General features: G+C 47.1%; 1 protein-coding gene and 1 long non-coding RNA gene across 5 annotated transcripts in view; both read right to left on the reverse strand.

Annotated features, from left to right (window-relative positions):
- The window catches only part of KSR1 (kinase suppressor of ras 1), a 145,944-nt gene that overhangs the window by 63,057 nt on the left and 58,942 nt on the right, over positions 1–23,945 (reverse strand). For all 4 annotated transcript variants that reach the window (XM_036223735.1, XM_036223737.1, XM_016119178.2 and 1 more), the window contains exon 2: positions 2,819–2,959. In XM_036223735.1, the coding sequence (XP_036079628.1) occupies positions 2,819–2,959 (141 nt within the window). The remainder of the gene's footprint in view (positions 1–2,818; positions 2,960–23,945) is intronic.
- Positions 8,557–18,967, reverse strand: LOC118604021. The gene is made up of 3 exons (XR_004951622.1): positions 18,957–18,967; positions 12,049–12,052; positions 8,557–10,339 (listed from the first exon to the last, which is right to left on the reverse strand). It is a non-coding gene; the product is annotated as an uncharacterized LOC118604021 (long non-coding RNA).

The following is a 23,945-nucleotide window of genomic DNA, read 5'->3' on the forward strand; positions in this document are numbered from 1 at the left end:
GGGCAGAGCCCACGGGTCTCACTAAGGGACTGCACATGTGAGTAAGGGCAAGGGAGGAATGGGGGAGGCCTCTTGGGTTTGTGGCTTGAGCAACTGGATAGATAATGCTACCATTTTCTGAGATGGGAAGATAAAGTGCGAAGAAAACATGCCTATATGTATGGAAGGGGAAGAACAAGAGCTCTGCTTAAAACATGTTAGTTTCAGAGCTGCCTCATGATCTGCAAGTCACTGGAGAGGTCACTGGGCAGCTGGAGGCGTTCCCATTGTCTCACCCCGACCCCTCCCCATCCCCAGAGATCTCCGCCCCAGCCTTCCACATCACGTGGCACCCTGGCTCCCAAACCGCATCTGACTTTTAGGCTCTCCTGACTGCCTGACTCCTGCATACAAATGAGGCTGTCTCTCAGTTACCACCCAGCTCTGACCTATCACTCATGACATGGTTGTTCAAACATCACCTGACTCAGTATCTGCTATGCCTCTGGGCCTGGCTGGGAGACCGCCCCCCCTGCTGCCACCAAAGGACTCTCCAGGAGCCAAACAACCCTGCAGCTGGGGTCCATGGTACGTGGTTCTTATCTTAGAGATAGACAAGGGGAAAGCTGGGCCCCCTACATACTTTGAATCTCTGGAGATCCAAGGGAAATCTCCTAAGTTGCCAAGCCGTCTGCAAAAGAGGCCTTAAGCGCAAGAAAGGAAGTTAAAAGGTATAGTTTGGAGTCCAGCAGGACTGCATCTGAACCTCAAGTCCCCCTGTTACTAGCTCTGGGACCATGGCCTCTTGAACCCAGCGGTCCTCATATGTCAAGTAGGGATAATGTTGATGAGATGCTAGGCAACTCACTGACCTTGTAGGGCTCTGGTGCCCTCAATTGTAACCTACACATGAGTGTTTGGAAACTGCTTTTTATTTCTGAGATCTTAGGGAGGGGAGGGGTAAACGCTGAGGTTGAGCTAGGGGATGGAGGGACCATTCAATGCTTCATAGTCTTCAAGTCCATCATTTTCAGTTTGTCACCATGGATTAGACATTACATGTTGGAATCTCCCTCCTGTATGGCAGGGTGGGTGGGAGACAGATAGAGAGCTATTACACATATCACGTGCATGTGTCCATATGACTTAATGCTCAAGGAACCACCATCCCACAAAGCAGTTTCCCTGAGCCTTCACATTGGCCAACTCCTTTCTGCCAGCTTCCTAAAGGCTGGCATATGTCACAAATATGAGGGCCGCTGGGGCCAGGGCCAGGAGCACGTAAGGTGCTGAGAGCTCCTCTGTGGTTGTCCCCGTACCCCACCTCCTCTCACCCCCTTCCCCCATGACGGGAACCTTTCATGTTCATGTCACCTCCTGTTCAGGAATCTCTCCCAGGGAAAATTCCTAAATATATAAATAGCTTTATAAATAACATTGACAACTATATTATACATAATAACTAACAACTAGAATTAACCTCTGCCTAGTAAACTACATCACGTATACGCAATCAAATATTATTCAGTCGCTTAAAAAAAAAGTTTACTAAGTGTGAAAATATGGGGAAAATATGCTGGTTATCAAGTCAAATGATAAGAGCAAAATATAAAATTGTGTATTCAGGATGATTTAAACCAGTGTTGCCCCAAAGAAATATAACTCAAGCCGCAGACTTACATTTTAATTTTTGAGTAGCTGCATTTTAAAAAGTAAATATATATAAAACTAATTTTAATAAAATTTTTAGCTTAATATATCCAAATAGTATCATCTCAACATATACTAAAGTTATTAATATTTTGCTTTTTTCTGTACTAAGTCTTCAGAATTCAGCACATCTTTGAATTTTTTTCTTTGAAATTACAGCACATCCCAGTGTGGACTAGATCATTCCATGATAATAACAGTCACATTGGTTAGTAACTACCTTACTAGATTGCACATTAGAAATTTTTAAAACACTTAAGTATTAGGGAAATAAAAGACTAGAGAAAAGTAACAAAATCTTAATGATCACAGACTTTCCTTGAGTGGTGGGAATATGAATGTGATTTTCCCACCCCCTTTCTGCTTTCCAAAGTGTCTCTATATAATGAATTCATATTACTTTAAAACAATAGCAAGAGTCAATCTTTTTAATTTTAGAATAGAAGTAAAGGATTTAAAAGATCTGACTGGGTGAACTGTTCCTGTCGAGGACTGATTGATTGATGGATGCCCCATGAGAGCCATCCTGTGCCTCTAACACCTGGCATAAGGTACGCTCGCTCTCTGTGCATACTGTTTTATTACTTGAGTAGTGAGGTGGGAGGGTGGGTAGTTTGGATGGGAAGAGGGAACAAAGGAGGAAAAATAATATACTATAGCAGTTATAAGAGAAAACTTAACTCAGACTCTTGCTTCCAAATCCCAAAGCTATCACTTACTAGCTATATGATTATAAACAAGTTATTTAACCATTCTATGCTTTAATTTCTTCAGGTATAAAATGGCAATACCAATAGTAACCCTTCACAGGGTTTTGTGAGAATTAAGTGAGATTATCTATATAAAGGGTTTTAATAGTGTCTGTCATACTGCCAATGTTTTCAGAAATGTGGTTACTGTCCTCATGGTAAACCAATGAAGGACCGGTACAGTAAAGCAATGGCACCCAGGACACATGCTAGGGCCACATTTACCCTGCTGTCCCCTCCAACATCCCCTCTTCCTGAGAGTAGAGAGCCTCGCCCCTCAGTTGTAGCCACAGAAGAGCTGTCCTTGGTTTTGCGTGTGGTCCCTTTGCTTGACTGCCACATACTGCAGCCCCTGACCCGAGTCCCCAGGGCCCACATACCTGCACCACCTCCGGCCTCACGTTGAAGGTGTACAGCCAGTCACTGAAGCGAGGGTAGCTGTTGAGCTCTGAGGTCCTCTCACCAGGAGCCACGCTCAGCTTGCACTGGCGCTGCTTGCAAATGTACCGGACCAGCTTCGCCTGCGGGAAGCCCAGGAAAGAAAAGGCTGATTCATTAGGGGCACATGCATGTGGCCGCCCTGAGCACACTACAGGGGAGCTCTGGCAAACAGGAGCAATGTGAGGAGGACAGGATCCTGTTGGATTCCCCTTTGTTACCATTCCAACAGCACTGAAGCAGGAGAGTGAAGAGGGAGGAGAGAAGATGGGTGTGGGAGAGACAGTAGGAAACCTGGAGAACCACCTATAACCCTCAGCCGCACCCAAGGTTGCTGACACTGTCTCACCTTTGGGACCATGATCCTCAGAGAGTAATGGGCAAGACTGGTCAGAACAGAAAACAGGGTCAAAACATAAGAAGGACTTCCTGCCTGAGTAGGGGGAGACGGAATGGGGGAGGTTAGGATGCGGGGGGTGGTTAATAATGAATAGCCTTCTACTTAGGATGTTTCCAGCCTATAATTAGATTGCCTGGGTTGGGATCCAGGGGCTCCCTAGCCCTGTGACCTTGGACAAGTTACTTAACATTCTAATCCAGAAAAGCCTCTGTTCCCTCCTCCACTAAATGGGTAGACCCTCCCTCTCAGGGAGGTTGAGAAGAAATGAAAAAAGCAGTGCATGCCCAGCCTGCATGTGTTGACCACGCCTGTTAGGCTGTGGCATATTGGCAAGGGTCCTTGACTCTGGTCTGACAATAGGCTTTTAGGACTCACACTGTGAAATAGATGCAAATTTCAGATATGTGAGTCTGTACCTTTTTCAGGGGAAAGACTGTCCACAGCTTTCGAAAGACTAAAACTACATATGGAATAAGATTAAATAAGGTCAACCTGATGTTCTCTTTGACAAACACTGGTCTCTGACTGGGTGGCCCGTACTCTATTGAGGAATGCAGAGCGGGGCACAGCCTGAGGCTGATTAAAAAGAAGGGGTAAAAGACTTGAATAGATGGAAATGAGTTCACAAGCTGAGGAAGACCAGGGCCCTAGCTCGGCTGAGATCAAGTGACCCAGGAATTCAGTGAGAGCTGCTGAGATGGTGACTAGACTAACGGCCTCACTGGTAACTTTCAAGTTTCCCCCAGAGGGCAAGCACCACCTTCAAAGTCTTGCCCTTAGAGCTACTTCCCAGTCCTACTGACCCTCAAGGCTTTTTGTTGTTGTTAACACATTCTTTTATCTTTCATTGGTAAATATCTCAGTATATTTCTCTAAAGGGTAAGGACTCTTTCTGTTAGCACAGTCACAATATTAAAAAATAATTAACGATAATAATTTAAAATTTCAAATATCTAGAAAGTCTCCCAGTATTCCAAACAGGATCTCTTGACCATTTTTGGATCCTGGACCCTTTAGCAGTCTGGGGAGGTCCATCCCTTTCTAAGAATAGCGCTTTTAAGTACGAAAACAAAACATTTAAGATTGTAAAGGAAATCAATTATATGTAAATACGTTTACCAAAATATTACTTAAAATTGTGATAGGGTACTAAAAGCTTATTTATTAAAGCAGTAAATAACATCTAGCTGTGGGTCTTATAGCTATCATAACTTTGAAAGTGTGACAAATGTAAAACGCTTTTCAGACAGCTCCACAATTGTAACAGCTGTGATTTTTTACTTGTGACCTAGACACACATATTTGCTAAGATGACTGTGCTTTGTTGCCTATATCCAAATCGAATAACATACTACATTTCAGTTAAGGTTAATGATAATAAAGATATCAATTTTTCCCTGCAAATTCATGGACCCCCAGAATTCTCTCCATAGACCCCAGGTAAAGAATCCTCGTGGCTAGAGGGATGTTAAGGCAGGACATGAGACCTGCAATGACAACAAAACCATTGCTTCTATGTCAGCCTTTCTGAAATCTCCCCCAGAAACTCGTTTGGTCCCAGGCTCACAATCTGCTAGACGCAGGGGCACTGGTCCACTCATGTGGCCTGGAGCTCTGTTAAATCCTGCTATCTTCACAGGGCTCAGTAGCAAGTGAGGACAATTGTTAGAGAGTGAACACTAAATGAGAACAAAAATAATTCCACACAATTGTACAGTTTCGACATTTAGTGAAACCCAGACAGAGGCAAACCTATAGCATTCCTGCACTATAAGCCCCTCAGGTACCCAGAGCACACAGTACTAATTGAACATTCTCTGCAGAGGCTTTACACCTCTGAGTACATGGTAATGGAACACTCTGCGGAGGCAGACAACTCCAAGTCACCACATGAGAAGTATATTTGCTGACCTAAGTTCCTGGGAACATTTTCAGAGCGTGAAACTCACAAATGTGAAGACATGAGTCCCTCTTTTATCTTAAAGAGCTAAGTGGAGGCACTCACATCCCTCATCCAGGCTTTCCCCATTCTGGTCCATCCCTCTCCGTGTGACCAGAGGCCAATTTCAAAATCAGGGCCCCAACTTTCCTTCCAGGCTCATCTACTCTCCTCCTTGCCCTCCACATACATACTCACCTAGGAGCTATTCCTCAAATATGTCCTGTACTTTCCTATCCGCTGAGCCTCTGCTCAAACTGTATGCTCTGGCCAGAAGTCCCTCCCTCCTCCAGCCACAGAGTCCTTGGCCTAGGCAAGACTTCCCAGGCCTGATTAGAGTTTCCTGTCTCCCCTTCCAATTGTTCTGTCTGCATCTTGGTAGCAGCCCCTATCGCAGCAGGCCGCATAATCAAGCTTCTGACAGGGTCTCTACCAACAGATGTGAGCTCCCTGGGCAGCAGACATAGAACAGGTTTCAGAGGCCAATAGAATCTGGGTTCAAATCTAGGTTTTGCCATTGACCAGTTGTGTGACCTCGGGGAAGTTTGTTAATTTTTCTAAGTCTTGGTTCCCTCACCCGTACAACAGGAATGATAATATCTGGCGCATGGTCTATTGGGAGGATTGAGCCACAGTGTGGAAATTCATACTAGGTTAGTCCCCCTATTATTACGCATCAGGGCAGGTACTGTATCTACCTCATTTGTAGCTGTACCCACCTGGCACATAACATGTGCCCAAAAATTCTGAGGAAGGAAGGAAGCAAGGAAAACCCATGGGCCTTATTCCCATGTTAAAACATTTCTCACTGCCAGTTTTTACCTTCATTCCAAACTACTCTCAAACCACAGCTTCAAAGAGCTGACCAGAGACAGGAGGAATAAATCAAATAACTGTGCCAAGTCAAAACCATCCTTTTCCACATTAACCGAAGAGGTCGGGCTGCTGGCACACACAGCAGCAGCAGTGAAGGCTGTCTGTCACTGGCATGAGAGATTCCAGGGCCAAGTTCTGGGGGCCAATTAGTAAGACATCCATTCTGCAGAAGACTTAGGTCATCACAGGTTGACATCAAGGTCAGCCATTCTGGCCTCAGCAATAAGCCAGGGTTTGGGGTTTACTCTAGCCTTTTTCAGCCTCCAGGCTCTCTGCCTTCTGCCAGGAAGGTCCTTACCAGTGATGCTTCAGTCTCCACGGCTCAGCTTAGATCTCCATTTCTCTGGGCCTTCTCCAAGTCCTTCAGCCCTGCTCCTCAGCCCCTGCCCTCTCCCCCATCAGATCACACATCATGGTTCTAATATTTTACTTGTATACTTCTTTCTTTAGACTGTAAACTCCATGAGGCCAGGTGTCTGGTCTGTGTTATTGGTCACCACTAGGTCTCCAGGAATCAGCATTGCTCCTGGTACATGGTTTTGTTGAATGAACGAATGAACACACATTTTGTAGCCCTGACAGGCACATATGTTTACCAAAATGACAATGGAAAACAAATGCCAGTTGAGCAAGTGATGACTCAGGAGCCTGAGAGTCTCAAAAACCTGGGCAAGTTCCCCAGAAGAGGAGTAAGCAGTTTCTTTTGTTTAAAGGTGGCTAAAGATCCCTGCTAGACAGCTCAAAGCAGACCCGCGGGTAGGACTGTGCTGAACTTGAAACGATTCCTCCCTAGACCTAGTTAACAACTCATACGCCTGGCTGGCAGTGCACCGTGACCCATTTGCCAGCAGGTCTGGTGTCCTGGCGGTTGCTATCTTTCAGAGCTCATAAAGAAGAAATGACACCTGCAGATTTTGGTTCTGCTAAATGAGCAAAGCTTTTCTCATTCACAAAGGATTAAGGCACCGAGTGTGCAGCAGCTCATATCCGAGCCATATACAGCTGTTCTCACTTTTTGGAAAGTTGGTCACAGTCACACAAGCACCCAGGGGCTACTTTCCCAGAGAAACCACAATGGGGCCTGCCAACCTAGCCCCAGGGGCCTGCAAGGGGACCTTTCATGGGTAGCATCATTTTCTCTTAACCACAAAACCACAACATATAAATTTTCCAGAATAGAAAAGCACCTGGGGTTTCAGCGATGGAACCAGAGCAAGAGGGAGTCATTAGTACTCTGGCCCTCGGGGAGGACCAAGGGATAGAACTAAAGTCTCACCCCCACCCCCAATATTCTTTTGCTCCATTAGTGTGTGACCCACCCCTCTCCTTACACTCGCTCTGGTTTACAGAAAGAGCAGAAGAGCATCAAGTCAGCCCACAAGCAGTTGGTGGGTACGATCGCTCAGCAGGTGCTCACCAAGTGTCCTAGAGTGGAAGGTCTAGGCTCTGGTCCCAGCTCTGACATTTAGATCAAGGACCTTGGGGAAATTCCCCTTAGCTCAGCTTCACTCTCACCACCTATAAAAATGGTATCATTTTATAAAAGTTGGGGCCAAAGTAACTAATAAAAATGCCCTGAACAAGAAAAACAACATAGAGGTCCTACTGTGTTACCGTTATTTGCTCTAACCACATCCAAGAGGAAGCGCAGCTCTGTGAGGAAGAACCGACTCTAGAGACAGAGGGACCTGGTCTCAAAGTTCCTCACCACCACTCTCCCCCAGCAGGTGAACACAGATTTAACCATAGCCTCTGTTTCAAAAGGCTACTGTGGAGATTTACATGAGAAAACACGGATTTAAGATGTTCACACGCTCAGTGGTAGTCGCGGTAGGTGGCACTTTCACCCAGCTACGTCTTCAGGTTCTCCTATCACCTTCCTGGGCAGTAGGGAGGATGTGGGTGGTATCGGGCCCATTTCAGAGACGGGGCTCAAGAAGACCCTGAAAGCTGGTGTTAGCCTTCAGGACAATGCTGGTGGAACTTACAGATTAGGTACATATATTTTAAAGACACGAGGGCCAAGGCCCGGCTCACTGGTTGACTCCGGGGAATCTGAGTCCTCCCTCTCCTCAAAGTGCTCACCCCTCCACCGTCAGCAGCAAAGGCTGTGGCTGGAGGGGAGCTACATCAACTCCAGGAAGGCCACTCACCCCGGCAAGCACCTGCACCCCTAATCTGGCATCCTGATCAGTTTCAAATGTAATCTGCCACCTCTAGCTGCTCCAGCATGAGTCCAACAGAGGCCTCCCAAATGGAGGCTGCCATGAGCATCACTTCCATGGAGGTGAGGCCTGTCAGACATCCCTGAAGTGCAGTCACCTGTTAAAGCAGTGATGCCCAAATCTTTTCAGCACTAGGGGCCGGTGCTCCTATGAGAATCTAATGCCTGATGACCTGAGGTGGAGCTGAGCTGGTGATGCTAGCACTGGGGGGCAGCTGTAAAAACAGATGAAGCTTTGCTCGCTTGCCTGCCGCTCACCTCTTGCTGTGTGGCCTGGTTCTTAACAGGCCATGGACTGCTACCGGTCCGTGGCCTGGGGGTTGGGGACCCCTGTGTCAGAGCTCCCAAAGCATATGCCACTGAAAGGGAGAAACTTCTGCAGGAAAAGGAAGCAGCTCCTTGAATCACGAGGGATGCAGGAACACAAAAGGCCTTATGCGTCTGCTTGGCTCAAAGCTGCCAAGTGCAGCAGCCGCAGCCTCTCCCAGGGAAGGCTCTTTCCTTGCCATTCTTCTTTCAGGTTGAGCCTAAACCCATCTCCCTGTAGCTGGCACCTGCAGATCCCAGTTCACCCTTTAGAGCACATCATGGTTATCAAAGGTGACCCACAGGCTAGGCTGATCTGGGATACAGGGCTCCTCTGCAGCCACAGAACTGATATCCCTTGGAGGCCGCCACAGAGGGCTAGAGTGGTAGTTGCCCTGCCCTCAAAAGAGAGAGGGCAATGCCGGCTGAAGCGGTCATCCTAACAGAAACCTCTTACAGGTTTCCCAGAGTGGTTGGCTGGGGGCCAGCCATTGTGCTGGACTAGCCAGGTGGTGCAGTGGTAATAACCAGGAAAACATTCCACCTGATGCATGGGTGTGCCCACGCCTGTTTACCATCAGCACCTGTTCAGACTGGTCGGCGGCCATGCCTCGCATTAGTTAATTGTTCCATCACCCCTAGCGGGAAACACAGACTTGGCAGCCAGGCAGATCTAAGTTGCATTCCTGGTGCTATCACTTACCGGCTGTGCGGCAGTGACCAGTTTATCTTAGTTTCCTTATCTGCAAAGTGGAGAAAATAGTATATGCTCCATAGCTGAAAAATTCACTGCAGGATTCGTGTATGCAAAGTGCTTTGTCCAATGTCCAGAATATGTGACGTGCTCACTAAATAGGATGCTGCTCAGTCCAAAAGCATGGCCTTGATGAGGAGTGTAAAGACTTTCAGCTGGTGCCATTTGAATTACATCTTACCCAGACTTCTGCACCTTTGCAGAAAACATGTCTTTCCAGACAACTGATTACAAAGTCAACTACACTCTAAAACTGCAGTGCCTGGGATATGGAGGTCCTTTCTGTGGGTGACCTCCAAATCCATGATGTGAGCATGTCCAGAAGTGGCCAGATGTCTAGAGGTTTGTCACCCACACTTTGACTCAGATCCTGGCTGCTGCAGGACCCTGAGCAGACTGTTACTCTTCCCAGTATCCCAGGTCTTTATGTCACAAGCAGGGCAAGAGGTTCAGTATGGGGACAAATGTGACATATATTGAAATACAGATGGACAAATGGACTCCAGGCACAGGCAGAGGTGGACACAAGATTCCCATGTACAGCAGCAGGCTTTCTCAATTATGGAAATCATGTCAATACCCAATGACCAACCCTAGTAGTAACAATGGTTTCTTCTATTTATGTAGCGCCTTATCACTCTGGATTCTCAATAAAAACCCCAGGAGGTAGGAATTGCAGTAGATCCCTCACAGCATAAGAATGATATCCCAACCTTCACACAACCCGAAAGCTGGCAACATCCCTGAGCCCACAAAACAGTTACGTACAACTGAAAAACATCACAGATCCTTCTAGACTCTTTATGGGAAATACTGTGCACCCAACATCAACATCAAACACAGAGCTATGTCGAGACGTGGGTGCTGGGCAGCCTGCTTGGCCTACTCACTAGGGGACGGCTACCTATCCTGCAAAAAGTCATGTGCAATTCTGAGTCCAGCCTCAGCACAATGACAAGTATGGCTCATTACTTAGGCCCCTCACAAAGAGGCAAACCACATGCGCTACACCCATTAGATTTACAGGTGTATTTTATTATTCTCATCTTACAAATGAGGAAACTGGGGCACCAAGACCTTTGTAAGTTTCTCGAATCATAAAGGGACTCAGGACTCAGGCCTCAGCCCAATGCTCTGTTTCTTTGTAACATACCATCTCCCAAAATGACTCCTGCTATCCATCCCTTAGCTCCTCGAAGCTGTACTGACCAGCACAAACATGATACAGTGGGCAGAACCCACCTCTCTTATGGCCCAAAGCCCAAAATCTAGCAATGACCAGCCTGTTTCAAGCGGTGAATTCTCTGAAAAAAACCGCAGACTAAATTCACACTCTCCAAATGCGTCTGATCACATAATGGGTCACTACATCTGATACTGACTTGCAATAACCTACCATCTGAGCTACACCCAATCAGGCTCCAAACCCGCTCTGAATTCATTAAAACTAGCCACCATCCTGCTGGTACCTAGGGCTACTCCTTTCAAGGAGATCACAGCATGCTTACAGAACGAGGTGAGGCACCTGGATGGCCACTCCACACTTCCATCCCCTGCCTGTCAACTTAGCCTCTCAGCCAGCAGGTGCAATTTTTGGACCAGCCTCCAGATCACCAACACCTATGGAACTTCCTCCCAGGTGGGCAGCGCTGAACTTAAGAGGATGTCCACAGCAGTGCCAGTTCCCTATCTACCCTATCCCAAACTTTAGGAAGCCACCAAAGCTCTTGTAACTCAATCCAGCCTTCCCTCAATGGTCGCTGAAGCTGGCGCTCCTTCCCCAGCACTGCTGGTTCTGCCCAGTCCTCAGGGCTTGTCCCCTTACTTCTTCCACCTTCTCCCCAAAGCTGGGGTATGCTTCCAGGAACTTCCTGTCAGCCCAGGCAGCTAAGCAGTCTGGTCTGGCTGCCATGGCCACTGTATTGCAAAATGATTTCTGAGAATGTAAGGAGGCTTCTGGAGGTCGTGATGCAGCTGGCAGCTCCACGCATAGGCATGAAGCAAGCCCAGCCCTCGGCTACTAACACTGCCGAGCCCCGAGGAGTTCTCGAGGATACCAGTGGGGCTGCCATTGGAAGGAAAGGGGCAGAGTGAATGAGGGCACCAGGGAAAGTGAGATGAGGAGAAAGTGACCTCAATCCTCAAGCCAGGCATTTCGCAACCAACCATCCTTTGCCCGTCTGTTTCTGTCTCTGCCCATGCTCTGCCGAGGAGGCTGCCAGACGTGTGCATTTGTGCAAAGACAATCTCCCCACCAAGCCTCCCACTAGCAGCCTTGCCCTGACGTCAAACTCAGAGTCGGGAAACTTCAAACACAAACAAACAAGTCTGCCTCAGACCACAAGTGGAGCCGTGCCCAAGGAGGCTGGGAACTCGGGCTTCCCGCGCCCCTCCACCCCCACCCCCCGGCTCCACGGGGGCTGCGGACTCCAGGCCTGATGACAGGCTGCAGATGGGAGGTTCACACCCAAGTGGAGACCAAATGGGATCAGTCTTTGTCCTGGCTGAGGTATGAGTGCCCAGCGGATCCCTGCCCAGAAGCACTACCGAGTTAGTAAACTTCCTCTGCATGATTAGCACCCTCACTAGATACCATCACCCACTCCAATTGTTCTGGTACCAAGTATGAGCAGGCAGGGCAAGGAGAGACTAACATAGCTTAGAAGCATGTACGAAGCTTCTTGAGAGAGATGGAGTTTGAGCTGGGCCAGGGTGGACAGCCAAGGACCCAGGTTTTCTCAGCATCTCAGGCTCCATTGAAGTTGTAACACTCAACAGGAAAGGTTTTCAAGGAGAAGGCATTTCCCTAATTGAAATATCCTCAGATGGCTTCCACTTGAGAATTATGGTTGTTTGAGATGGTTCTTCAGAAAGCCATCTTAACTTTGAAAAGTCGGAGAATAAACTGTCTCGGGGCTGCCTCATTTCAATGCTATAAGCCAATACCCACATATGTTTTTTGGAACCAGAAGTCCTTGAGGGTTGTGAGGATTAACTGGACTAAGCCACAAGAAAGCAAGACACCAGCCTCATCCCCTAACTGCCCTGGGCCTGAAGTGATTGCACAGGGAAATGAAAGAGAACCTCTATCCATCATTCATTCATTCAACAAGTGGTCAGTAAACTTCCCGATGCCAGGCACTGAGAGGCACTGCAGCATAGTCACAAGCAACCTGGTGCATAAGCTAGAGGAACTCACACAATAGGAGTGACAGACGTGTTCAAAGATGACCTGACCGGAGGGCTGTGGGAGGCAAAGAAGGAGAGCAGGTATACCCGCCCCAAAGCATCCCCGACTGTCCCACTGTTCAGTGTTCCTGCCCCTAAATTGAATTGACATAGCCTTTATCCCTGTTCAAACACTCCACATGTCTGTCTGAAGTTCATCAGACCCATGGAGCATAGCTTAGCCCTCAATCCCTCAATTACAAGAGGGAATCTCAGAGGATTCCTGATACCGCACACGAGAAGGGACCTGGGTGTGAATTACCAAGCAGAGACCTAGAAAAGCAGGCAGAGGCTGCATCTAATGGCAAAGGTGGATTCCTGCCAATAGGCCCACCCCCTCACCTATCTTTAAGACCTGGTCCCTGGAAGCTCCTAGAAGGGAGACATGAGGGAAGGTAAAGTGCTTCAGACTCTGATCTGAAAGCATCTGCTGTAAGTAGGAGATTGTGCCATATGCTGGGAAGATGGAAGGCCTTCCTTTCCAGCAACATGACTGTTTGCCTAAGAACTCAGGCCATCACAGAAAAGGGTAAAGGTCTATGCAGGGGCAGGGGGCAAGGGGCAAGGGGCAAGGGACAAGTGAGCACCTTGGATACCAGGAGCCAAGTAATATGATGGTGAACTCCCCAGGCATGAGGGGTACTGCATTAGGCACTCTCAATATCTATCTGATATCCGTTCTGGACCACTTCCTCGCTCACCAACTGATTTTATTTGGAGCAGCCCTGTGCCCAGTGATGAATGGGTCTGAGTCAGTGGTTCTCAACCCTGACTTCACATCCACATAATTGATCTGGGATGGGGTCCCAGCATGGCTACCGTGATGCTCCAGTCCCTACTTCCAGTGTCCCTTGAAGCTAGCTATGTGATAGTTCTGGTCAATTACATATGAGGACATGTCTGCTGGGACTGCTGGGAGAGTGTTTCCTTTGCTCGCAAGTGGGACAGTCTCTGGGGTGCCCATTACCCACAATCCCCCTTCCTGGGCTGAAGATTAGAATTGTCAAGAGTTGTCCAGAGAACCAGAGATGCCAGCGCTGTTCTGCTGTTGAACCAACACATAAGCCACATAACTCCGAATGTCTTGCTGTCAGAGAAACATAATGGCTACATTGCTGAAGTCACGTTTTCTGTTAACTTGCAATAGAAAGTATTTCTGCTAACATTTATTAAGCCCACGATATTTCAAATCTCCTTCCAAACCTTCTAAGGCTAATATTTCCAAGCTAAGGCTTCCTGTTGGCCTCCAGAAAACCCACAAAAGGAAAAAGATTCTTCTTGGGACTGCATGCTGTCCAAAACATTCCTCCAAAAGTCCTTCCAAATTTCAAAGAACAGCTACTTTTTTTATGAAGTCGAATTTTTCAATGTTTTTCTTTATTGGTTTAGGCTCTTTCTTTTCTATCTGAGAAATCCTTGCCAAGGTTTCCTATGTTCTAAAAGTTTTATAGTTTTATCTTTTTTGCGTATGTCTATGATCCACTATGAAGTATGTTTTATCTTCTAGGACTGTTTTTTTTTTTTTTTTTTTACCACAACTGTGTACTATTTTAGTTTTTAAATTAGATACTCCTATGTGCCAGGCACTGTGCTATGCATTTCATGTGTGTCGTCTCATCTAATACCCACATTAGTTCTCTGATAGGTACTATTATTAACCTCATTTTACAAATGAGGAAACTGAGGCTTAGAGAGTTACATGTACTTGAAAAAAGAACCTAATGTACTCGAAGCCACATGTAATACCGTATAGATCCTTCACATCTATTACACAGGACCTGAAGCGCAAGTGGATACTGAACCTGACGGGGGAGGTAGAGAGAAGTAGAATTCTTGTTCCAACAACCCGCCTGATGTAGCTGATACTGAGTGCTTGGGAATACAACCCCCGGCTGCACCCCTGCTCCTAGAAAGACACAAGATGACTCAGTTCCTAGGAGTGCACACAGTGAGGGTGGGGTGAAGCAAGATGTGCAGCATCTTGCATCTGTAGAGAAAAAGAATGAGTAGAAAAGCCCCTGTTCTTGGTGGTGGGTGGTGAGAGCTATTCTATCCCATTTGAAAATCAAAGGATTACTTGAGGCTATGATATGAGTGTAGGCCACCACAGTGGACTAAAGATGGCCACCCAAAATTTCACACTCCTTCAATCTAAGGTCTATTTCTTCTCCCTTTGATTGTGGGTTAGTCAGTGTCTACTCTGACCAATAGGACAGCAGAAGATTCTTCTGGAGCCCTGATTACTCTGATGGAAAGACCACGTGGAGAAGCCCTGAGCCTCCAAGGAGAAGGAGAGCATGGCAGCTGAGGCCAGCTGTCTCCAGCAAGGTGTCAGACATGTGAGTAGGGACTCTTTGGGCCCTCCAGACCAGGACAGCTGATGCTATGTGGAGCGTGCCACCTCAGTGCCTCCATAGAGGTTTGTGTATTTGCTGTGGGATCCAAGAGGATTAGGTCTTACTGTGGAGTGTGGTGGCTGAGACCCTAGGAAGACAACAAAGAGGACGTAACCCCTAAAATGAGTTCAGCAGGTCAGGGTGAGGCAGGAGGTGTGGCGCACAGAGGGTAAAGGGCAGGGAGGTCACTCCAGGTAGAGGGCACAGCATGAGCAAAGCCCAGAGTCACAAAGAAACCTTTTTTTTTCTTCTTCTTAAGGATACAGCAAGTAGCTGGAGACGAGAGGGGATGCGGGAGGTCAGGAGAGCAGTTAGCTAGGGGCAGGGCCAGCTCACGCAGGTCCTTAAAGGCTCTGGGAGGCCAAACTAAGGCATCTGTACTCAATCTTGCAGGAGTGGGGAGGGAATCAAAGGAAGAAACATGATCAGATTTGCATTTTTGAATGATCATCATTCTGGAAACCATGTGGAGGACAGATTGAAGTGGGTGTGGAGAAACCAGAGACAGGAAAATCAATTAAGAAGCCACCACAACGCAGCAAACGATGAGAACAAAAGGTAACTTAGTGGCAGTGTGGGTGGAAAGGAAGGAACAGATTCTAGAGATGTTTTATTAGCATATTCACTATAAAGACAAGACTTCTCTGCTTGCTTGTCCAGGGAATTTCTGGCATACCAGCACCCTGGAATGCAGGAAGCTAAAGAGCTGAGTTTCTCCAGCAAATTAGCCAACAGGGCAGAGACCGTCTGATTTACTAGACCTAGATGCTTCATGGGGGACGGGGGTCTGCTATCTTTCAGAAGCCCTCTTGGCTTAAGGTCCAGCTTGGCAAAGGTACCTTGGCCCACAGGCAGCTAGCTCCCGACCCAGGTGTCTCCCCACTCTTGAGCTCCAACCTTCCTCTCTCCTCACAAGCAGAAGGGAACCCTGCACTTGCCAAGAGCAAAAGCCACTGCTCCAACAGTTTCATCTCCAATTCTTCCCAGCAGCCCCCAGAAGTGGGTCAGACAGACAAACTGGAGAGACACAGCAGTACCAGAGTGGCCAGACCCAAGAGGAGCCTTCTCCAGCCAGCATGGGGCTGCTGGTTCTGCCTAGTCCTCTTCAACTCATATGTGCAGGAAATGCACTACCCCATAAAGGAAAGTGGGCCCAGGTGTGTGTGTGTGTGTGTGTGTGTGTGTGTGTGTGTGTGTGTGTGTGTGTCAGAGAGGCAGAAAGACATACATGGACAGAGAGCACACTTTCTCTAGCTTAATAAGAAAGATCATGGGAATAAGAGTCAGAATGAACCAAGTTCAAACCTCGCTCTCACCTCTTACTAGCTAAGGGATACCTGACAGAATTTACTTCCTGTCTTAAATGAGGGAGGAAAGATCAGCCTCAAAAAATCATCGAGAACACTGAACAATATAATACATGGCCAGTAGCTGGCGTGCTGGGTGCCCAGCCAATATTTGCAGCCATCTCCCGATTCTGCAGCCTTAATTATGGGAAAGGCCAGGGCTTTGACAGGTGACAGGGAGACTTCAAAGGGCAAGTGTCCAAATGCAAGTGTCTATTATCTACCTGTCTGCAGGCTCCTCATGGAACAAGAACAAACAGCTCTGAGTATGAGCTATTCTCCTTACCCACCCTCTGGAATGGACGGCATGATTTTAAGTTACTAGATTAAAACCCTGCATTCCTAAAACACTGAGTCCCACTGGGGTCACTCCCAGCTGGGCACCCTTCAGGTATCTCTTAGGGAAGAGAGGGTCAGGGGGCAGCTTGACAAAGACATACACGCCTCTTTACCTAAGGGATGTGCGAAGGCCATTCAATTACACATGACCTTCTTCATTATAAAATCGTCAAAGCTCTCTTTTTAAGGGACCATTTTATCCGGGCAGGGGAAGGTAAGGAAATATGGGGTTTAGGAATGGAACCGTAGTGGGGCTGAGGAGATGTCAGCTCCGGAGGGAAGGAGAGCGGGAGCACCATCTCTAACATGCAAAGGCCAAAAGACTATGGAATTTCTCCCCCTACCCCCAGGCACCTCAGTTTACACAGCTGTATTGGGCTCACATCACCGGAACTATCATGAAAAGTGAGAGAGGGCTCAGCTATCACCAAAGCTATCGTTATGGAAAGTGAGAAAGAGCTCAGATAACAGAATGTTACCACTGAGCTATTCCAGGAATGCCAGCCAGAAGCCCTACGGAGAGGGATGGTCAGATGCTCAGGCCTAGAGTCCAACAGACCTGGATCCAAATCTCAGCTCTATTGTTGTCCAGTTGCCTTAACTTGGGTTAAGTTAACCTTTATAAGCCTCAGTTTCCTTGTCTGTAAAATGGGAGGCTAGTACCACCTTCCTGGGAGGGAGACGTACTAGCTACCAGATTGTCAACACTCATCATCAACCATTTTTATCATGAAAATTCCAGTATCTCATTACCTTCAAAAGCAGTTAAATTCTGACTTATTTATTGCTTTAAGATTCTTAAACATGTTCCTAATGAGTCCATTTACATGGCACATCCCAAGCTACTCTCACGTGTTCTTTGAAAAGGAGCAAATGTAGATGAGGCCGGGCAAGGCAAGAGCACACTCGCCTCAGAGGACGGCCTTCTGAACCCTTGTTTTATCCCTGCGAGGTCAAGAGGAGGTCAACACACAAGCCAGACTGTGCAACAGGAACCCCCGCCAGCAGACTGAGCAGAAGAGAAAGGCAAACAAGACAGCTATTAAGATGCACGCAACCTGAGGAAGCAAGTGGAAGAGAGCCTGGGAGGGACAGGCTCCAGGCCTGGCACACGGGCTGTAACAGGAGCTGTTCTCTGGGGCAGGAGTGATACAGCTCAAACACACACACACACACACACACACACACACGTGTGCGCACACGCAAGAATGCGCGCACACACCTGCCACTCTGAATAAGTTCTGACTAAACAGAGAGGGGCTTCATTTCAAAATAAACAGAGCAGGTGGGCTGCCTACCTCCCAAGAAATCAACCAACCACAACTTACGGGAGAAATTAGATAACAGCTAACACTGACAAGGCATTTATTCACTATGTGTCAGGCACTGCTTTGAGTGGTTTTGTATATTGAGTCACTTAATCCTCATAACAATCTGTGAGAGAGGCCCTAACACCTAACATTATCCCCATTTTACAGAGGGATAAACTGAAGGAACAGGCCCAAGTCACACAGCTACTGAGTGGCTGGGTGAGGATTTGGACTCAGGTGGTTTAACTGCCGAGTCCATACTCCAACCACAGGCTATCCTGCCTCCTTCACTGATGTTTGGAGCACTCATTGTGAGCCAGGGCAATGCTGGGCATCTTGGTATGAGGATCCTCATTTATAAAGGAGGGCCCAGGGGTGCAACCCAAGGTCACTTAGCTGGGTCATGCCAGTGCCAACTTCAACCCAAGAAGGCCTTACACCCCATGCCGCCTCTCCTAACACGAGGCACTAGGCTTGACCTTATAGTAGACCACCACACCCCAAACCTACCACTCATACAAGGACCTTTCCCACTGTGCAAATGGATACATCACCGACACACAGAGCACAAACCCAGGCGAGGCTCTGTCACCTGCCAGAGGGCCTGGGCGACAAGTGGAACCTCAGAGAGAATTCACCAGCCTCAGCCTCCTTCCTCAGCATACAGTCCTCTCCTCCCTAAGAGCCTGGCAGCCACATCCTATCCCCTTCTACCTGTCCGCAGAAAGGACCAGAGCTAGAGAACCTACTGCCGGTTCCCCGATCACATGAGCTCTGTCTGAGTACTTAGCCTTCTGATGTAACAGCTGCAAGTAGAGCTACACACAGGCTCTTGCATAAGACCCAGTTTCGCTCAAAGACCTCAGGACAAGCGGTGTACTCTGAGGGCCGGGGCGCACTGTGGCCCACGGAGCACAGGTGCCGGCAGCCCACACCCCAGGCCCTGCTCTGCTGTGCAGGACAGCACACGTCTCACATTCCCAAGGAGGCTGGTTCTCCCATGGCCCATTGTTCCCAGGTGACCCAGATACTCTAACTCAGCCTCCAGGAGAAGAGCTTACCTGTGCAGGTAAAATCCTGGCAAACCCTACAGGGCTGGCTCTCCAGCTGCCAGTCTTTGCTGTCAGCCCCAGTGAGGGCCATGCCAACCAGGAGTGGCTACTGGAAGGACTGAACCCTCCTTGAGGCATGTGAAATACCTTTAAATCACAAAATTCTAGAATCTCCTGAAAAGGGTCTTCAAGGTCATTGCACTTTACTGACAAGGAAACTAAGGCCCAGGGTGGGGCAGTGCCTCAAAGTCATAGAGAAAGTCAGAAGACAGTGTCAGGACAGATCCCGGTCTCCTGGCTCCTGTCCAGTGCCCTTCCCCATGTGCTGGATGGCAGAAGGCCTAGGTTCAACCTGCTGCGTGAGCAAGAAGCTCATCTGGGTCTCCGGTTCCTTATTTTTATTTAGCAAATCAGGGACTATTTAAAGAAGTTTATAAATGCTAACTCATTCATTGGAGGAGGTAGGTGTTATTATTATCCCCACGTGGGGATGAAAGTAAGGCAGAGATAAAGTAACTGTCAGGGGCAGGATGTGAACGCAGGCAGTGTTGCTCCACAGTCCAAGCTCTGGACCGTTGGGCCATGCTGACTTCGTAACTGCAGGCCCTCAGCGGGGAGAGCTGGCTTTAGGAACTCAACGGCATGCCCTGGGCAGCTCTTTAGAGGCGTGGAGTTAAGAACAACTCCAGGACCCCTCCCATGCCAGCAGTTCCTATAGGACATGCCCAGGGAATGATAAGAGCAGATCTGCCATATGGGATCCAAGTCCGGGACCAGACAGAAAATGGACCCAGGTGTTCACGATCAGCTCCTATGGGAGGAGAGTGTGACCAGAGCTTACTGCTGGAGAGAGCAGCTTTGCCACGTACAAGTTCTGTGGCAAAGGCTTAGCATCCCCTACCCTGAACCCTCTGCAACTCTGGGTGTAAGAGGAGAGGAAGGGCCGTGTAGTGCCAAGGCCCCGACACCCAGGGGGCATGATAATGCACTCTTGTGTGGCCTCCTCGATGCTCAAGCACTTGAGTTTTCTTCCTGAAAAAGGAAGCCATTTCTCAATATGTTGCTACACACGGATACTGAGAAACACAAACCAAGAGGCTAGCGGGGAACCAGCCCCGAAGGCTGGAGAATGAGGGAGAAGAGCTGGTATGGGTCGGTCAGCCTCACAACGCAGCTAAAGAATTGACAAGGCAACACTGCACAATCTAGTTCATCCCCGTTCATAAGAGTGACACAGCGGGAACAATCCAAAGACCCAACAACAAAATCAGGGCTGACCAGGTTATGGTGAAAGCACGTAAAATATTATAAAACCATTGAACAAGTGTTATTCTATTGAGTGGCAAAGCAGGACAAAAGCAGTGCATGCTACACTACACAGTAAAAAACTTAAAACACTTTTGCCTAGAAAACGCAACTGAAAGAAAACATAGCTGAAATGTCAACCAAGGTGAGCTAGTTGAATGTGACTAGGAAGCCTATATAGGTGTTCCCTGTCTTCCTTCTATGTTTCGAATGTTCCATAATTACCACGTATTGACTTTATAAGATGATTAGTAATAATAACATATTTTAAATTGTTAAAATGGGAAAGTGGAGGGTGGTAGTTAATCTCTTCCAGCAAGGGGAGAAAAGTCTGGGTGGGTAGCCAACGTCGATGTCCTATTAGAAACAAAGACATGTTCAGGGCTGCCATGCCCGGCCTTCCCACAAAGGGGTATTTGATAAGTTGTTTTAAGACTACACGCGGCTGTAAGAATTTGGAGGTGAAAACAAAAATACTTCCACCTTCAGAGGAACAACAGGTAGCAAGGAAGGGATCCTGGCAAGGTGGGCTTTGAATTGGGTCTTGGAAAACAATTGGGAGTCCATAAAAGGGTCAGGAAAATAAGGCCAAAAACATATACACTTCTATCTCAAAGGAAAGTTACAGATGTGAACAATTTTAACAAACCTCTCCATCTTACTAATGAACAAGGAAATGCAAAATGAAAACAAATGAGGTTTTGGTGATGCTGGCAGGGCCCACTCCTGGTGTGGCCTGCGGTGGGAACACTGGGAGGTACAGCCTTCCTTGCGGGCAGTTGAGAAAAAGACATTGCAGCAGCATATTCACAAAGCGGTGCACGTTTGAGCCAGCGATTCCACATCTAGGAATTTATCTTTAAAGAAACAATTAGGTGTGAGCATAAGATTATTTGTGGAAGTGTAACTTAAAACAGCCAATTACGGGGGCAGTAGGTAACTAAATTCTGGAGTGTTTATATAGCGGAAGACTATGCAGCTAAAAAAAAAAAAAAAACATTTTCAAGGAATATTTAATGACATGAGAAATGGCCATGATGTTACAGCAAGTTAACAATTAAAGATAAGAAAACCACATTTACAGTACGATTGCAATGTATCCTTTTTTATTTTAAAGCATTACTTTTTTTTTCAGCTTTATCGAGATCAGTTTATACTTTATAGCAAAATAAATACATCAAAATAAAAAAAACAGAAATATAAGATCTTATTTTGATGTTTTTTACTTTTTTGTATTTTCTACAAGGAACATATATCCTTTTGAAATCACAAAACATCATTCAAAATGAAAGAACAGGTGGGATTTCGATGGCAGAAGGGGTCATCACAGACTCAGAAAATAGTGGAAATCAAAAATAAGGAAGTACAGGTCTGTCTGTGGAGGAGAAAGCTGAATTTTAGAATCAGAAAGACTGGGCTCAAATCCTGGATCTATTTTTTTCTAGCTGTGTGACCTCAAACAAATTACTGACCTACCCTTAAACTTCAGTTTCCTTTAAAGACTGTGTTAACAACTCTTTCAGAAGTTAGTAAAGTCAGAGCCCTTTCTCTGGCCAAGAAAACCAAATCTATTCCGGATGCACACAGGTGAAGTAGGAATACTCATTCATAAAATACGCCATCAATATAAAAAGAGCATTTTATAAAAGCAACCAAGTGTTACCTTAAAGCCAATATATCCCAATATCAGAAGTAATTAAAGTATGAAAAGATATCTGTCCTAAAATAAAATCAAGGAAGTATAAACATTTCTCTTCTAAAGATGGTGACGACCAGGAGGAAGCATTCGGTCATTGCCCAAGACATTAATGTCCCCATTTTCTTATACAGTCTGATTTGTATTTGAAATGAGGAAATGGATATGGTTCCAGTTCCTGAGCAGACTTGTATGCCATAGGGATAAGGCCCCATATTTCGCAGAAACAGTTCTGGATGGGAGAGTGTTGCTCTCACTCTCTCTGGAACCCACCTACATTTCTCCAGTCTGACATGAAAAGAGAGAATGTAGGCATAATTCTGAACAGCAGGTCTTACCAGCCTATCTGGGGTGCCCTCAGCCTCAATCACCCTACCCTGTTTCAGATGAAGAAAGCACCAGAAATGCCACAGTCAGCTGCCTTAAGAATAAGCAGCTGCACCTTGAGGAATTTTAAGGGTTGGAAAGAATCCTTTAGAAAGAAATGCAAGCTCAGTGACCAAACTGCAAGCAATCAATAGCCCCGACTCCTCCCAAACACCAGGCTTTGGCAAACTCAACCAAGATAAGCCTTCAGATAAGGAGACTCAGCTCACTCCACAGCAGCTAATCCTCATATGTGCTTACCATGTGCTAGGCATAGTTCCAAGCCCTTTGCATGCAGTAACTCATGTATCCTTGCAGCGGAAGAAGAAACATGCACAGAGAGGTTAAGTAACTTGCCCCAAGGTCAGGGCCAGAACTAGGCCATACATGCTTTTGTGCAAGTTGAAAGATGGTGCTCCTTCCTTTGGAGAGAGCACAGTCACACACAGGGCACATGCCTGGCAAATGGGGGCAGTCTGGATTTCGGCACCCTCTTGTGCAGTGCCCAGCCTACTGGACTGTGTGCTGTTCCATCTAAAATCATAGAACTAGTTAAGAGCTGAGATTTGAACCCAGCCCAACTAGCTCCCAAGTAACAAATGGGTATAGTTTAATATTCAATAAGTGGCCTGCAAATTAATGCAAGCCAAGGTGTACAGAGGCACTGATTTGGGTGACTGAAAACACCAGTTCTGTGTGTCTAGGATGATGAGATTTTTGACAATGGTGGGAAAATGCTGTGATATTTATAACTGCATGGGAAAGGCTTTCCAGTGTGTTCACCATTTCGAATGGAACTACAGGCATACCTCAGAGATATTGAGGGTTCCATTCTAAACCACGGCAATAAAGTGAGTCATAATCTTTGCTGGTAGAGAGTTTTCCCTTCAATTTTTAAAACACAAGATTTATGAAGCACAATAAAGCAAAGTGCAATAAATCGAAGTACGCCTGTCTTTCTAAAATGTGTCCTATCCTTCTCTGCCATTTAGGACAGAGTACACCAAATATCCTTGCCTAAACTCCACACCTGCCCGGAGGCCCCCAACCCCTTGCCTTTTCCTAGTACCTATCCTGTGCCTCCTGATCCTGGGTAATTGACCCTTTCTGCTTATGTAACTGCTACTGGAGAAAACTGAATGTGCAGTTGGGTTGAGGCCAAAGTTTTTGGGTTTTACTTCTATGTTCCTCCTGCTTGACCTCACCATTAGCACAGGAGTCTCTCCTTCTGCCAGACACGCCTGCCCCTGGCTTCCCGATGTCCTTCTACCCCTCTGATGGCTCAGCAACCTCCATCCCAGGACGTCCACACACCGATACAGTGATGCCTCCTAAATCATAAACCTGAGCTGCATCCCTCTTACAAGCTCCAGACCCATCTATCCAGCTTCCAAATGGATGGCCCACCTGCATGGCCCAGAGGCGCCTCATACTCAACCAAACTGAGCCAACCTCATTCTCTCTTGCCTTTCACCATCTACTTGCCTCCTGCTTCCCAAACTCCATTCTCCCTAATGGAATGCTGATGTTCA

This window comes from Rousettus aegyptiacus, unplaced genomic scaffold, assembly GCF_014176215.1.
Source record: "Rousettus aegyptiacus isolate mRouAeg1 unplaced genomic scaffold, mRouAeg1.p scaffold_m13_p_6, whole genome shotgun sequence".
Classification (NCBI taxonomy): Eukaryota; Metazoa; Chordata; class Mammalia; order Chiroptera; family Pteropodidae; genus Rousettus; species Rousettus aegyptiacus.